The 15,901-nt window shown below is 25.2% G+C and overlaps 1 protein-coding gene across 1 annotated transcript in view; it reads left to right on the forward strand.

Moving 5' to 3' along the window:
- LOC129609658 (pituitary homeobox homolog Ptx1) overlaps positions 1 to 11,167 on the forward strand; it is a 69,869-nt gene extending 58,702 nt beyond the window's left edge. Inside the window, exon 5 of the mRNA XM_055521714.1 lies at positions 10,061 to 11,167. Coding sequence (XP_055377689.1) covers positions 10,061 to 10,660 — 600 coding nt within the window. The 3' untranslated portion in view covers positions 10,661 to 11,167. The remainder of the gene's footprint in view (positions 1 to 10,060) is intronic.
- Positions 11,168 to 15,901: the final 4,734 nt, after the last annotated feature.

Below are 15,901 nucleotides of genomic sequence, written 5' to 3' on the forward strand. Positions count from 1 at the left end.
TAGAAGGGTTTTCATTTTATATGTGCGACATAGAGTAGAATAATAAACTGCGATGACAAATATTGCTTTATGGACCATTATATTACTTTGTATAATAATTTTTTTTTCCTCTTTTTATCTTATTATGTATCTTATTGTATTCCGTGTCACAACCCTTATGTTAATAAACAAAATATATGGATAATGGATATATGAAACAAAAAAAAAAATAACTAATATTAAAAAACATAAAAAAAAATTTTGTTATTAAAATAAAATTTGTTAATTTTTGTGATAAAATTTATGATTAAGAATTGTGAATGAGATGAGTGAATAACTTTTTTTTTGTGACTATTAAATTATGAGTAGCATATGAAAATTTTATATAATAGTTTTATTTAAAATAAAAAAATAAAGAGAAAATAACCATAATGGGTTGCACTACAATAGGCAGGCAATTTGTCAATATAATTTACTTATATTTGAACAAAAAATAACAAAGCAACAAACTAACAATCTACCGTTTTTATTTACAGAATTACATCTGTATAGAAAATATTATTATAATTTAAAAAAAAAAACAAAAAAGAAAAAATGCAACATCTGAATAAAACTATTAAAGGATAATCTAGGCTACTACTGAAATAAACACAAAAAGGGGGAAAACAATTTTTTATTTGACTTTTTTATTGCTTTAATTTAAATTTTATGATACAAGCAGAATAAAAAACAAAAAATGAATAAAAAAGAAAACAAAAAAAAGAAAATTATCGCACTTACATGCTGTAATGCGCAGTGCTGGCATTACGAAAAAAAAGTATAAAATTTTCGTATAAAAATAATTAAGAAGCTTCGAATATTTAAAAAAAAAAACATATTTATGTTTGGTTGAATTTGTTGAATTTTGTAAATGATCCTTTAATTAAAAAGATTTTAGATTATGTTTTTTGAATTTATTTTTCTTTGGATGAAAAAAGGATATATTAAGGCTTAAATATTAGAATTTTCAAAACGCTTGACGTTCAAACGCTTTTCATACCTTGCACATTTGTATATTAATTTTGGTATAGAGTTTTTAACAATTTGAAAGAATCGCCGAACGCAATATCTCAGTAAATTTAGGTAAAACCAATGATTTATAATGTAGCACTTTTCCTTTCAGCAAGTAAAAATACTGCTTTAAAAAACAATTAATATGTATGTAATATATTACTAAACTTACTTTATTCATATACGAAAATATTTCAAAAATTGCATACTTTTTAGGATCAGTCAAAAAAAAAAAATTGAAAGAGATGTTAACGCATAATGCACGAATTCAAAGATTAATTGCTTGAATTAGGAACAAATAATTGGATTTTTTAACACTAGAACTACCAATCCGTCAAAATGACGGAATTTAATATTTTACAAATAAATTTTATTGTTATTATGTAAACATTTTTTTTTTAAATTGATAATGACTTTTAATATGAAACTAAGGTACTCAAAAGTTAACTATCCTCTTGTTTATAAAACCGTTAATTCTGAGGAAACGCCTTATGTATACTTATACATACCAACCCGTCAAAATGACGGAATGAATAATTTTGTTCTTATATTTATAAATACTGGCCAAATTTGCAGTTGCTTGAATGAAAAAAAGTAAAACTTCTCATTGAATAAATATTCTATTTATATATTCCGAAAAATCCCCATGAATATTCCGGGAAATCGCCATAAATGTAGAATAAAATACTGTTAGGTAATATATATTTATTTAGTTGATGCGTTTTAGTTGTATAATCAAAAAAATATGAAAATATCATATTTGTGGTCAAAAAAATGGGGACCTCCTTTGTTCAAAAGTACAATGAATAGAAACAGGTCCACGGAAATTTTGCGTTTAATTCGATTTGATAAAAAAATGAAAGAAGTAATCGTTTACAAGTAGATAAATTTGCACTAGTTTCCGAAACATGGAATGCATTTATCAATGATAGTCAAAACTGCTACAAACCGGGTTCTTCTCTTACCATAGATTAGCAACTTTTTATAACCAAAGCAAGATGTAGGTTTACGCAATACATGGCAAATAAACCTTCTAAATTTGGGATAAAGTTTTGGTTGGTAACCGATACTGAAAATAGATATACACTACATGGTTTTCCATACCTAGAAAAAGATAAATTACGAATATCATCGACACCTTTACATGAATATGTGGTTCTGAAGCTTGTTGAACCTTATTTAGGTTACGGAAGAAGTATAACTACTGACAATTTTTTTACCAGTATTCCAATGACAAAAAAACTTTTAGCTAAAAAAACCACATTAGTTGGAACTCTGCGAAGTAATAAAAAAGAATTACCACAAATAGCAAAAGTAAAAAAAGACAACATGGCTCGGTATGAAACAATACTATTAAAGTCTGATAATATAGTTCTGACTATTTACAAATCAAAGCCTGCAAAAAAAGTATTAGTTCTAAGTTCCAAACATACCAACGTGAAGATTGCCAAAAATATAAACTTTTACCAGAAACTGTCGAATTCTATAGCAAAACTAAGTTCGGAGTAGATGTTGTTGACCAAATGGCTCGGAAGTACAGTGTAAAAGTTCCCGTAGATGGCCATTGCAAGTTTTCTATAGTATTTTAGATTTGGCAGGAATCAACGCCTGGAGCTTATATAAGGATATTACTGGCGAAAATATAACGAGAAAACAATTTTTATACCAATTATGTGAAGAACTCGCGAATAAATATACACATAATATAATGCTGAAATCTTCGCAGCCAGAAAAATGGATTATAATAGAGACCATGAAATCTACTTCGGAATATCCTAAAGAAGATATGCAGCGAAAATTTTGTGTAATTGGACTCTGCAATAAAAACAAAACAAATTCTCTTTGTTTTAAATGCATGAAATACATGTGTGGGAAGTGTATTGAGTGAGTAAATTTCTATTTGTAAGAAATGTGCTACATAAATCCTTTTTATTTATTTACTATATATTATATAACTGAATTTGTACCTTTTTTATTTTAAATTACAATAAAATAGAAGTTTATTTATTCACAATTTTTTTATTAATTTAAATATCCGTCAAATTGACGGATTGGTACAACTAGGTATACATAAAATGTTGGTAGTTCTAGTGTTAATGGCATGGTATTTTCTGTTAGCTTATGCATTTTATAGAAATTTGAAAAAGTCTACAGTTACGGAAATATAAGGTGTCAAAAATTCAAATATTACAAATTTCGAGTAGTTATAACCCGAAATGAATTATTTATTAGTATCTGAACGCTGCTAAAATTTTAGACTCCTATAGCCAGCGGTCTACAAAAAAAAAACGATATTAAAAAATTTAGCAAAAAACGGATTTTAGATAACAGCCAATTTAATCGGGCATTTGGTTTTTATAAAGTTTAAGTTTTGCATAAATTTCAAAAATAATCATGATCTCGCTACAATATAAATGGATAGAAAATAGTAAAAATAGTAGTTTCTAGTAAAGATCTATGTATATATGAAATTTCAGCTTTCTATATCTTTAAGTTTGTATAAAAGTCTTGTAAACGGGTCTATGGTCGGACAGGCGTAGGATTGCAATTAATAAATAATTTTTTATACAATTTTTTTTTGGAAAAGTGCTAAAAACAAATAAAGCAAACATCAACAAATTTTCCCGAATTGTATCTTTTCTGCCAAAGACCAACTCGGACAAAGGGTTAGGGTAGCTGCTCTACAATTCAAAGAGATTGTTTAAAATAAAACAAATAAAGACATTCATATGAAATTTTCCAAAAGTGTGTCCAATTTAATTTTTCATATATTCTGTTTTTAATTGAATACCTGCACTACTTCCGGTAGTTTCCATAAAATTCCAAAAGCTCATACTTATTATTAGGAAAAAGAATTAAGCTGGCTACATGAAATTTGACAGATATATACCAAATTATAATTCAAATATAAAGTCCCTTGAAGTTTTTATGGAATGACTTGACAAATATTGGTAGCTGCCATACAGTTTCAAAAATTTATTTTAAATATTCGAAAAATTAATTAGATTTAAAAAAAAATGATTAGATTAATGGGATTAGGCAGTTATATGCTTAGTTATAGGTTAGATTAGACATATCTGTGAAGTTTTTATAGAATTTTAATCATTTTGAATATTTTATAATTTTTCTTTTACATTGAAACTAATTAGATATTAAAGAAAAGGTTCTTTTTCTCTTCTCCTTCTTTGTTACTGACTCTAAAAATTATTAAAATTTTTAGAGCCAGTAACAAAGTTTTACCCAGTTTTTTTCTTTATTTTATCAACTTCTATAAAAATAAGATACTAAAAATTCTAAAATTCGAATCTACTAATTTATTAATATGGCTACTGTTAAACTTTAAAAAATATTGCGTTAAGACTGAAGAAATTTAAGTACAATTAACAAAGCTATCATAACATTAGCTATTATAGTTTTAAGAGAATTATAGCTTAAGAGAAAAAAATATACGTGGCTCGTACACATTATAAGAAGACCTGAAAATCCTATAGCTAAACAGACAATAGAATGAAACCTTCGGGGATCTAGGAATATTTGAAGACTAAACAATGTTTGGAAGAGAAGTGTGTTGAAAGAAGTCACAAAAGTTGGAAAAACATGGGCTCAAATTAGAGCACTAGCCCAAAATAGAAATAGATGGAGTTAAAGTCCTCTGGCTTCCACTAAATTGGAGTAATAAGGAAGAAATTATAACTTACATCTATACATACATACATATTGGGTTTTTTTATTAGTATTCAGGTGCTATAAGTATATAAATATGTTAATATACATATATATTTTGACAGGTAATATTTCAATATTAAGTTAAAACCAAAGTTGTGTATATGAAAAGCTTTAAATATCAAAAAGGATGAAAAAGAAATTTTCTATTTAATTTACTTGAAAACATTTACATTATGAATTGACTATATATAAAAATAATATGAATAAAAAACATACAATATAACACATACACATATATAAAACACACATATATAATAAAACAAAAACAAAAAATAATAGAATGTTAAAAAACTTAAGAGTTGCAATAAATCACAATATAAAAAATTCAATTGAGAAATTTTTTTATTTATTTTTCAAAACACCTTTATTTTAACACGTATAGACGCAATTTCAAATATACATATACATAATATATATATATACATGTAGGAAAATATAATACACATAAATAATTTTAAACTTAAATTTTCCTCACTTTTTATCTTATGTGTTATGGACTATAAAAGAAAAATAAAATATTGTTATTTATGTCCTGTATAACACCTTTATATACGGTATATCTTCTATTATCTAAATTATATCTACATTTATACAAGGATATAGAGGTACAAATATACATTTATAGTAAGATTTTAGAATTTTAGAAAAGCCCTCAGAATCCATTAAAATCCCGAAAATTGCACATTGAATTCATTTTTTTACTTTTTTTTTTTTTTGTTATAGCATTCAATATTCTTTATCGAAAAAATAACAATTGATAACTTTTTCATCGGCTCCAAAAAATGTAAATTCCACTAATATAATTCGCCACTCTCTATATTATAATATCGCAACCAGAATTTATACACAAAACAATTATATTTCGTATATATACCAGTTTAGTATATATGTATAAATACGAATTAAGCGTTTACCTTTTTGGTGTACATGTAGAATGGAATACCATTAGTAATTCTAAAAAAAGCGCTTCATTCAAATACAAATTATATACATATATTGCCAGATATGTATAAATGTATGTAAATTTACACGTTCAAGTAGTTTATTTTAAAAGAATTTTTGCATGTTTAAAAAGAAGAAGAAGAAAAACAAAATTTCAAAATATTTTATAGCATTAAATGGGGTATAAGATAAGTTTATTGAAAACATGTTTCAAATTTATTTTACATTTGTTCCAAAAAATTGTACCATCCGTACCATACATACAATACAGAGGAACTGTGGTCTTTCAGTTATTTTTCCATGACATGTAAAAATTCTGGCTATTTTTTTTTTTATTTTCACCGTTATTTTCTTATTATTATTATTATTATTTTTAGTCTGCATTGCAACAAAGTCGTCATTATACCCTAAAACTCACCAGAACACATAAAATCAAAAATAAACAAACAGAAAAGAATAAATAAAAATTGGAAATTTATCCACCATTATTGTACCTTTTGTTTTTTTTTTTTTGTATTTAACAAAATCCTTGTATAAATGTTCCGTTAGTATAACGTAAAACAAAACAAAAATTGCGATATTGTTCGCTTTGTTTTTTTTTGTCTTTTTTTAATTTTATTCGCGAATTATTACTGGAAGCAAAAGAGTGTATATACAGTGTGTATGATAATAGGACAAAACACACAAGATATTATAAAATAAAATTTTATAAAAAAAAAAAACATTATAAATGCACAAGAAATATATTTTACAATATAACAGTATAAAAGTTTTTGTTTTGGTTTTTCATATACAAACACCAAACAACCGTAAAGTAACGCTAAATAGGCGAAAATTTTATCCAATAATTCCCAACTTTATGCAGCAGACAAAATATGGGAAAATATTTTGTGTAGTTTTCTATTTTTTTTTTTTTTTTACGTTTTTGGGGATTTTATTGAAAATTTTTCCAACATGAGTGTACAAAAAACGAAAAAAAATAAGCGACGAAACAAAAAACAAGAAAAATAAAATTTATAATAAACATTCGCGGATTGGTGGTTATTTTCAGCAGTTTTACCAATAAAATTGGTATCAGGGGTCTAAAAAAACATAATAAAAGAAAAAACAAAACGAGCAACAACACAAAATAGTATGGTAAAGTGGGAAAATAAATAAAGTTTTAAAAAGTATACAAAATGCACATATTATCATAAAATGCAGATTGCGGTTTGCAAAATGCTGCTTTTTGTGGGTATTTTTCGATTCATGTTTTTCTTTTTACCTAAAAAAAAAAATTTATTTTTGTATTGCAGAAAATTGCAATATTGATAATATAAAGCATTACGATGTTTCTGAAATAAAATATTGCATATAGATGCATTGGGATGCACATGAATTCATACAAGCATAATAATATATGAGTGTATAATAAAACATTGGCCATTATAATCTTATACATATGTGCATTTGGAAACTATATATGTACATTTATATATAGTTAATTTACAATATTACATTTGTGCAGTTGAAATTTTTTTTTTGCATATACTTATGGTTACTTATGTAGATTTATTGCTCTAAAGAGAAAAGTATGCATTTTTTTTTTTTTCATTTTGTCTTCAAATAAGAACATTTTTTGTGTGTGTTGTTGCAAAATCCTTTTATTTTTTTTTTTCTTATATCCCTAATTTCCATAAAAATTAAATTTAAATTCAGAGTGAAAATAATTTTATAATATTAATATATAAATATGTTCAATTTATATAGGTATGTACATTTGACCCATTTTAGAATATTAAAAAAAAAAAATTACTTTTTTATAACTAAAATTAAAGTAAGTTGCCGTGTTTGTATATAAGTTGTGAGTTGTTGTGAATTTTTCGAATAATAAAATTATGGTCTTAAAGTTAAACTTTAAAATTTTCATCATACTTTCAATTCAGCTCAAAAATTTAATACAATAGTGAATGTAATTTTAATAGTGAATTGAATTTTGTCAGTGTTTAATTAAAAGTTAGTGAAAATTGCGAATATTCCAAAAATAAATGAGACATATGGGAACAGAAGGGCATACTAACTTTAGTGTAGAGTTTCCAACGACTTAAAAGAGTTGTCTACGATGTAAACATATTTATGAGTCTAGGAGTTTTCTACGATATGAACATGTATATACCTCGTAAACAGTGAAGTATATATTCTCACTCTTTGCGTTGTACTAAAAATACTCATTCGACCGCCCGTTCGATCGCTCAATAACGCAATAACTCACTATATAACTCAAAAAAGAGTACAGCAAAAAAACACAGAAAATTTTCACAAATTATGTTTTTTTGTCAAGGCAGGTATTATTATACAATTTGACCGGTAGAATTGGAGCGGGTTCGGGTAGCTGCCATACATCCTAAAAGATAGTTTTAAATATTTGATAAAAATAAGTCTTAATAATTCTATAGCTGAGCATGAAATATAGCAGGTATTCGTTCCATTATACAGTTTAAATATACGAGTTAGACATGAGGTTTTGGTAAAATTAGTTTACATTATCATGTAGTCGTCATACAAATAAGATCGACTGCAATGTTTTTATTTGTTATCAAATGGATTTTGATATTATCAGAATTGATTCTATTTTGGCATTGGTGAATAAATATTGTTGAACAACTTTTTATCAAATTCCTTAACAAGCATTTCACGCAAAATTTTATTGTTCGTTAGTGTGTTAAGTTGTAAACTTGAATTAATAAAATCTCAAAGGATTTATACTTTTCTTACACATAGATACAGGTTTACTTTATAATTTACACATGGGTTGATTCGCAAGTGGAATGTAAAAAATTTCCTTTCAAAATGGTAGATTGCAGAATGGGCGAAGATGTACCGCGACCTAAAAGACCTGTTATACAACCCCACCACGAGTTGTTCCCTAGAACAACACCTCGAGAGCCACGCTTCTAATGAGTCCGAGCAACTTTCCCGGGAGATATTCCAGAACGGCATGCCTACCAGCCAAGGTCGCCTAAGCTGGCCGCTCTCTTATCTACCAACGTTCCACACTCACTGAGAAAGTGCACCTGCAACACCCGTCGGTCTCTAGGCCCAGCTTGCTTAGTTGTTTTCTAAACCAACACTGTTCCGTCAGGAAACCCGTGAGAATTCTCACATGATTCCGTGACCTTAAAGAAGGTAAAATTGTTAAAAAAATTTGGGAGTCTGAGAAAATCACTTCAGTAACAAATGTTTCTAATAAATGTAGACTGTTTATTCGTTAATTATAAAATTTTAAATCGATTTAGGTTTGAGTTTTCAAATTCTGCAAATTTTTATTCTATACTTTAAGTCAAAATAAAAAATTAGGAACACAATAAAATTAATTTCACGTGCAAAAATAAAAGAATTACACTGTAAAGTAGGCACAGATCTTTTAATACCTTAACAACCAAATCGAAAACTGCGATAGGAACTCATTCTCTTTTAATTTAATATAACAAATATCATTTATGAATATAAAAAAATATTAATTGAATTAAATTGCTTAGTCAGTTTCCATTTTGCTAAATTATGTAATTAATTTTTTTCTCTAAATTATTTTCGAAACAATCACGTATATAATTTGTAGGTGAATATAATATCGCCCTCTCAATTTCAAATGTGTGTATGTGTGTGTGTACCAAATTATTAAAATTCTTTTAACGTCATAGAAAAATTCCTGAAATTTTTAATAATTTTTATTTTTTTCTGAAAAGCTATTTAAAACTTAACTAATTTCAGAATATTTTATTAATATAAATTTTAATCAGTTTTATTTATTGAGTGACTTCTATTTATATACACGTATACAACAGAATAGTGTTATTTGTACCACTGATAATTTTTGTGAGGTAGTTAAAGTGTCTATATTAAAATTGATTTATGATTATAATACACTCCGGAGTGCGTAAATAAATTATAAAAAAAAAATAATTAAGATAATTCATTAAAAAAATGAAATATTTTTTTTATAATTGTGGGGTCAGTTAATTATTTTAGCGAACCTGCGAGGTGAATATTTCAAATACAATATAATTATATGTATGTATATGTATATTATGTCATCTTGGAATGTTCCATAGAGCAAAAAAAAGAACGATTTCAATTTATTTCACATTTAAATTTTATTTTATCTCGTAATAAATTAATATTTAAACATTTATGACATTATAATTCATAAACAACCATAAATAATATTATATTTGAGTTTGAGTATACGTATGTTTAAATATATATGTTGTATACATATAAATCTAATTATATAATTAAACTTAAATTGTTTGTTTCGAAGAAAAACTTTTAAAATTTTTCATTTCCGTATTCTTATTTTTATATTAAATTTTATTAATTTCAGGTATGGTTTAAAAATCGTCGCGCAAAATGGCGTAAACGTGAACGTAATACTATGAATGCAATGAATGCTGCTGCAGCTGTAGCTGATTTTAAAACTGGTTTTAATGCATCATTTATGCAACCATTTGATGAAACATTATATTCGCAATATTCTCCATATAATAATTGGACAAAAGTTCCATCACCCTTGGGTACAAAACCATTTCCATGGCCTGTTAATCCTTTAGTATCTGCAAATCATCATCAGAATTCAGTTAATTGTTTTAATACAACACCATCATCGGTTGCAGTTAGTATGAATTCGGGTAGTATGTTAAGTGGTGCTATGGGTACAACATTAACAACAGGTGGTACTGGTGGTACTGGTATACCAGGTACACCATGCCCATATACAACACCAGCAAATCCATATATGTATCATCCAAAGAATACAGCAGAACCATATCCATCAATGACTAACAGTATAGCAACATTAAGATTAAAAGCAAAACAGCATGCATCTGGTTTTGCAAGTCCATATTCTGCACCATCTCCTATTTCAAGATCAAATTCAGCTGGTTTATCAGCATGCCAATATACAGGTGTTACAGATTCCGTTTGAGAAAACGCTCTTGGGGTCTTATTAAATCATCAGCAACAGCAATTACAGCAACATCATCAAATACAACAACAATTACAACAACAACAACAGCAACAAGAACATAATCACCAAATACATGGTTTAACAATTAATAATAATAACAATAATAATAATAATAGTAATAATAATAATAATGATAATAACAATCAAATAAATAATAATAATAGTAATGAAGATAATGATTTAATGGGCCCCAATACTGATAGTGATGAAATTGAAAGAAATATTAGAGATTAGATCTTTTTATTTTATTTCTGTAGTAAAAAAATTTCTTTTAATTTAAAAAATTAAAAAATTAAAAAACAGAAAAGAACAAAACAAAAATAAAATTTGTAATATTTTTGTATATTTAAACAATATTATATTCTTATTATAAATTAATTAATTAATTATAATTAATATATATATATATATATATATATTAGAGCAACCATATATTATGTAATTTTAGTTATTAAGGATCGGTTATTGCAATCAAAAATAATTAGTTTTAAAATATTAAATAAGAAATTAAATAAATATAAATTATAATTAAAATTTAATAATAACAAAATTAACCTTTGTTCAAGGTACATAATATCGAATTAGATATTGAATTTTGTGTTTATTTCAACAAATTTTTCATAAGATTTCTATGTCAATGTATAAAAATTACAAAAAAAAATAATAATTTATTTATAAGGCTATATTTAATGGTCAAAGGCTCATATTATTTCTATTTTATATAATTTTATGAATATAATTTATCCTATAGTTCGTATACGACATATAGTTCGTATTATTTTTTAATTAACAAAGTGATGATTCAATTAGAGATTAGAAATAAAAGTATTTGTGCAATAACTTGCGTTTTTTATGCAATAGAATTTCTATAATAAAGCTTTTTAAAGAATTCTTAAGAAAGACGAAATTTTTTAATATGTGTAATTGGGTAAGCCAATATTAATTTTTAAGCACATTTCCAAAAAGAAGTAGAAATATATGTGCTTATGCAACTATGCAGTAACGGAACAAAAACCGGTATATTTTGGGGGCTAAAATATAATTTCAAAATTTCTTGTATTGCAATTTTTTTTTTAGCAATAGCTATATTAAATATTTGATTTTAAATATAAATGTGCATTGAAGTGTGTGTGTATATTTCATATAACTCAACATTCACACCAATTTAGATTCATACATTCACTAATTAATGGTTTTGGATGCGTTCAGTTGAATAAGATATTTAAAAATTATTTAATCATTTTAATTTTAACCGAGCTATACAAATGTCAAAATGTCACTTAATCACATCTCTCATATGCATATGAAAATTTAATTTTTAAATAATGGTTAAAATCAATAACGTTTTAATCAAAAACAGTTTCAGTATATTTTTAAATTTCCCTATTATACAAGAATAAACGCTCCCTTTGCTTAGAATTAGAGTAGAATTTTAATTAAAACATTTAAGGTAATTTTTTAAGTTTAATGCAATTTTTAATACCGAAATTATCATAATTTAGAAGGCGCCATGCCCGCCGGAGTGAGAATGTAGTTCCCCAGTATTTAGCTTCTCTTGCGGGTGAGAGCCCCATAATCTTATAGAATGTGGATTGAGGTCTCCTTATGCTCACCACAAAATCTGCAAATGTCCTCGTTTTCTAGGTCCACCTTTCTTAAGGGGACCCCTAAACCTGCAATGTCAAAATACCAGTGAAGATTTCCACCTGATCCATGCCCAACCCCCATAATCTTCTTAAATTTAATATTTTTTATTTAAACACTCAAACAATTTAATTTTTTTCGTTTTCCTTAAATATCTGATAGATTATGTACTTGTATATTTACAAAGGTTAGCAATATTATTGCTTAAAATGTAGAAGAAGAAAAAACAAACACAATAAATTTAATGAGAATAAAATTAAATTTAAAAAAAAAAATTAGAAATATAGATCATGTAAATTGGAAAAAAATTATTATTATAAAAATATTATTTAAAAAAAAAGCAAAATTTAATAATTAAATAGTAAATGATTAAAATAGAAATAGATTGAAAAAACAAAAAAGTAAAAAATAACAATAAATTCAGAAAAATTTAAAAAAAAAAAAAACTATTCAAGGTTTTGTTAAAATTTACCCTCAGTCAATAGCGCTATTATAAATGTAAATGATATAGGAAAAAAAGAAAACATCCTTAAATAATTATAGAAAATAAAAAAAAACTACAATAAAAAAATTGTTAAAAAAAGAAAACAAAACATAGAGAGAGAAAAATCAAATAAACAATAATTAATTAATTAATTAATTAATTAATAAATAATTAATTAAATAAAATCAAGTAAAAATAACAACAACAATAAGATTTCATTAGCAGGATATTATTTTTTTCCCCCATTTTTAATTTGTGTATAAAGCGGATGCAATGAATACATTCATGCACTCATATTTGTAATATTACTATATATTATTAATTTGGTTCATACGTCATTTATTTGATTTCGAGAAAAACGACTTGAAATTAATCACACAAAATCTACACTATAGCGTATAGAATCCTGGACATGGAATCAAAAATTTATATGGAAACACAAAAATTTCTCATGGACTGTTTAATATGTTAGTTTTAATGAGAAATTAGCAAGTGATTTTGAAAGAGCACATTTTATTACCCTAGATTTGACTATTAAGTCAAAGTGTCATACAAAAATGGCGTATGTACCAAACCACTATTAATATATAGATGATACAATGTATGTAATATATGTACATTAATACATATATGTATATGTAATATAAAATTTAATATTCATGCATTCAACACATATATTATGTATAGTATGTATATTACAATATAATAAATTTTTTTTTTTTTTACATACTTATATTATTATTAGTATATAAATAAAAATGCACATTCTACATATAGTATACATATATATAATGTATAAGTATAATATAATAATCATGTTTGTATATTCTGTGTATATAACAATGGCAATAATAATGTATGTATGTATGTGCAAAAAATTATAATTTATACATACATAATTATATTTATATTTATGTTATTATAATTAAAAAAATTAAAATTAAAAAAAAAAAAACTATTATTTAATAAGAATAATATCCGGTATACTAGCTATAAGAAGTTGTCTAGTCTAATAATATTTATTACTTTTAAGCGATTAAAAATTAACAAAGACAAGAGAATAAAAATAAAAATTTTATGAATTAATACAATAATAATAATAATAAAATAAAAATGTTGTTTGAAATTCATTTTTTTTTTGATTTTAGAATTTAGACCTCAAATTTTAAAATTGTTATTGCAAATTTTCTATGTTAACCTCTTCGTGCCAGAAAATTTTCTTAATTAATGGCAGCTAATAAGTTTTTGTTTTGTGCCAGTTCTTTTTATCAAATTTAATAATTCAAAATATTTGATTTTTTTTTTTGGAGAAACTATGTATGGGTTACGGTGTGAAATTTATGGCTTTAAATTTATACTATCCTTAAGTTTCATATTGTAAAAAGAAAATTCTTGATATCTGCATCCGAACACTTAATACACGACTTTTACAATCCTCAAGTAAGTGAAATATATTTATGAAAAATAGTAAAATGCTTAAGCTATTACTTGAGTTTCTACTGTACAACAGAATCTATATTTTTACTATCGGAAACATATGACTTGGTTATACAGATTCGGATAATAATTAAATTATTATGTAAAAAAATTCAAATGATTGCATATATTTAGGATGAGACAAAAAAATTTTAAAAGATGAAAAATGATTATATTTTTTGATGGTATAATATTTGCCGGTCAGCTTTTTGCATTTATAGAAATAGCTTTTATTTTTGCAAACATAAAAAAATTGAAAAATATTTCAAATTTTGAGAGACGATAATTTGAGATGGGATGGAAGTGGGAAAGAATTTCCTTCTAACGAAATCAATTATTTATTAATATTTAAAGCCTGATAAAATTTCAGACCGCTATATTGTACAATCTAAAAGGAACACGATATCAAAAAATTTAAAAAAAAAACGCGTTTCAGACCTTTTTTTGAGATCAGAAATCTTTTCAAAAAAACGGTTAATACAAAGTCAAAAACGGCTTATGAAAGCCTGATTTTGACTTTTCTATACTCAATTATGCTATGCCGCATTGAAAAAAGAAATCCGCTACTATTCTCCGTTTTCATAATTTAAAAAATATTTTTGGTTTCGTTACAAAAAATAATCAAAAAATGTCCTTTTTAGGGCTTTGAGAGACCATATCCTTTAGAGGTGACCAACTGATTTTTTAAACATATTTAGGGAGATTTTTAATGAATTTTTTTTAAATTTAATTTATCAAATCTGATTTTTTTCCCAACAGATTCCATAAGAAATTTGTCGAATGTGACAGTTTGGTGTTACCTATGATGATTTTTACAAGATCTTTTATAAAAAAAAAACAGAATAATAATTTTGATGGTTCACTTTAAAGTACTGTCAATATTGTACAATGCTGCATAAATCTATTCACTATAAATACCAAATATTACCGAATTGGCTGGCTCAACAATATTGAAAAGAAATCGAATCGATAAACTGAAAACTTAAGTGCTTTCACTATATATGTGGCAATATTGTTTGAAATCGTTTACCAATTAAAATAATAAAATGGTAAAGAGTATTTCGATTACTTTACAAGAATGTAAACATATAAAAAAACTCCAAATAAATAATTACTGGCTAAAATTTACAATATGCCCTTACTTATAGAATATGTTTTTCTAACATTGTATTTAAATTATAATTACACATTACTCGTATATTTGATATTAGATCTTAAATGATTTGTAAAATCAATATAAATATATTATATATGTATATATATATATGGTTTTGGCTCATCTTCCAGAAAAATAGATTCATTTAATAATTTTAAATCGCTCACGATCTGATTACATACATACATCAAGTACATATACCCATTTAACTGAACGTTTTAATTGTATGTAGAATTTAAAAGTTGGAATCAAAATAGAAGTGATGTAAAATTAAATGAAAAAAGAAAATTAATTGAAAGTGAAATTAATTGAAAGATTATATTAAGGGGAGAAGCAACTTGAAATCTCCTTTTTAGTCTACCTTTTTACAAAACTTCTACAAACTTCAAAATAGAAAGCTGTTCGTATACAAATATACTCGTATCTTATTTTCGAAGAA

This window comes from Condylostylus longicornis, unplaced genomic scaffold (genome assembly GCF_029603195.1).
Source record: "Condylostylus longicornis isolate FDR11 unplaced genomic scaffold, ASM2960319v2 ptg000040l, whole genome shotgun sequence".
NCBI classification, from domain to species: domain Eukaryota; kingdom Metazoa; phylum Arthropoda; class Insecta; order Diptera; family Dolichopodidae; genus Condylostylus; species Condylostylus longicornis.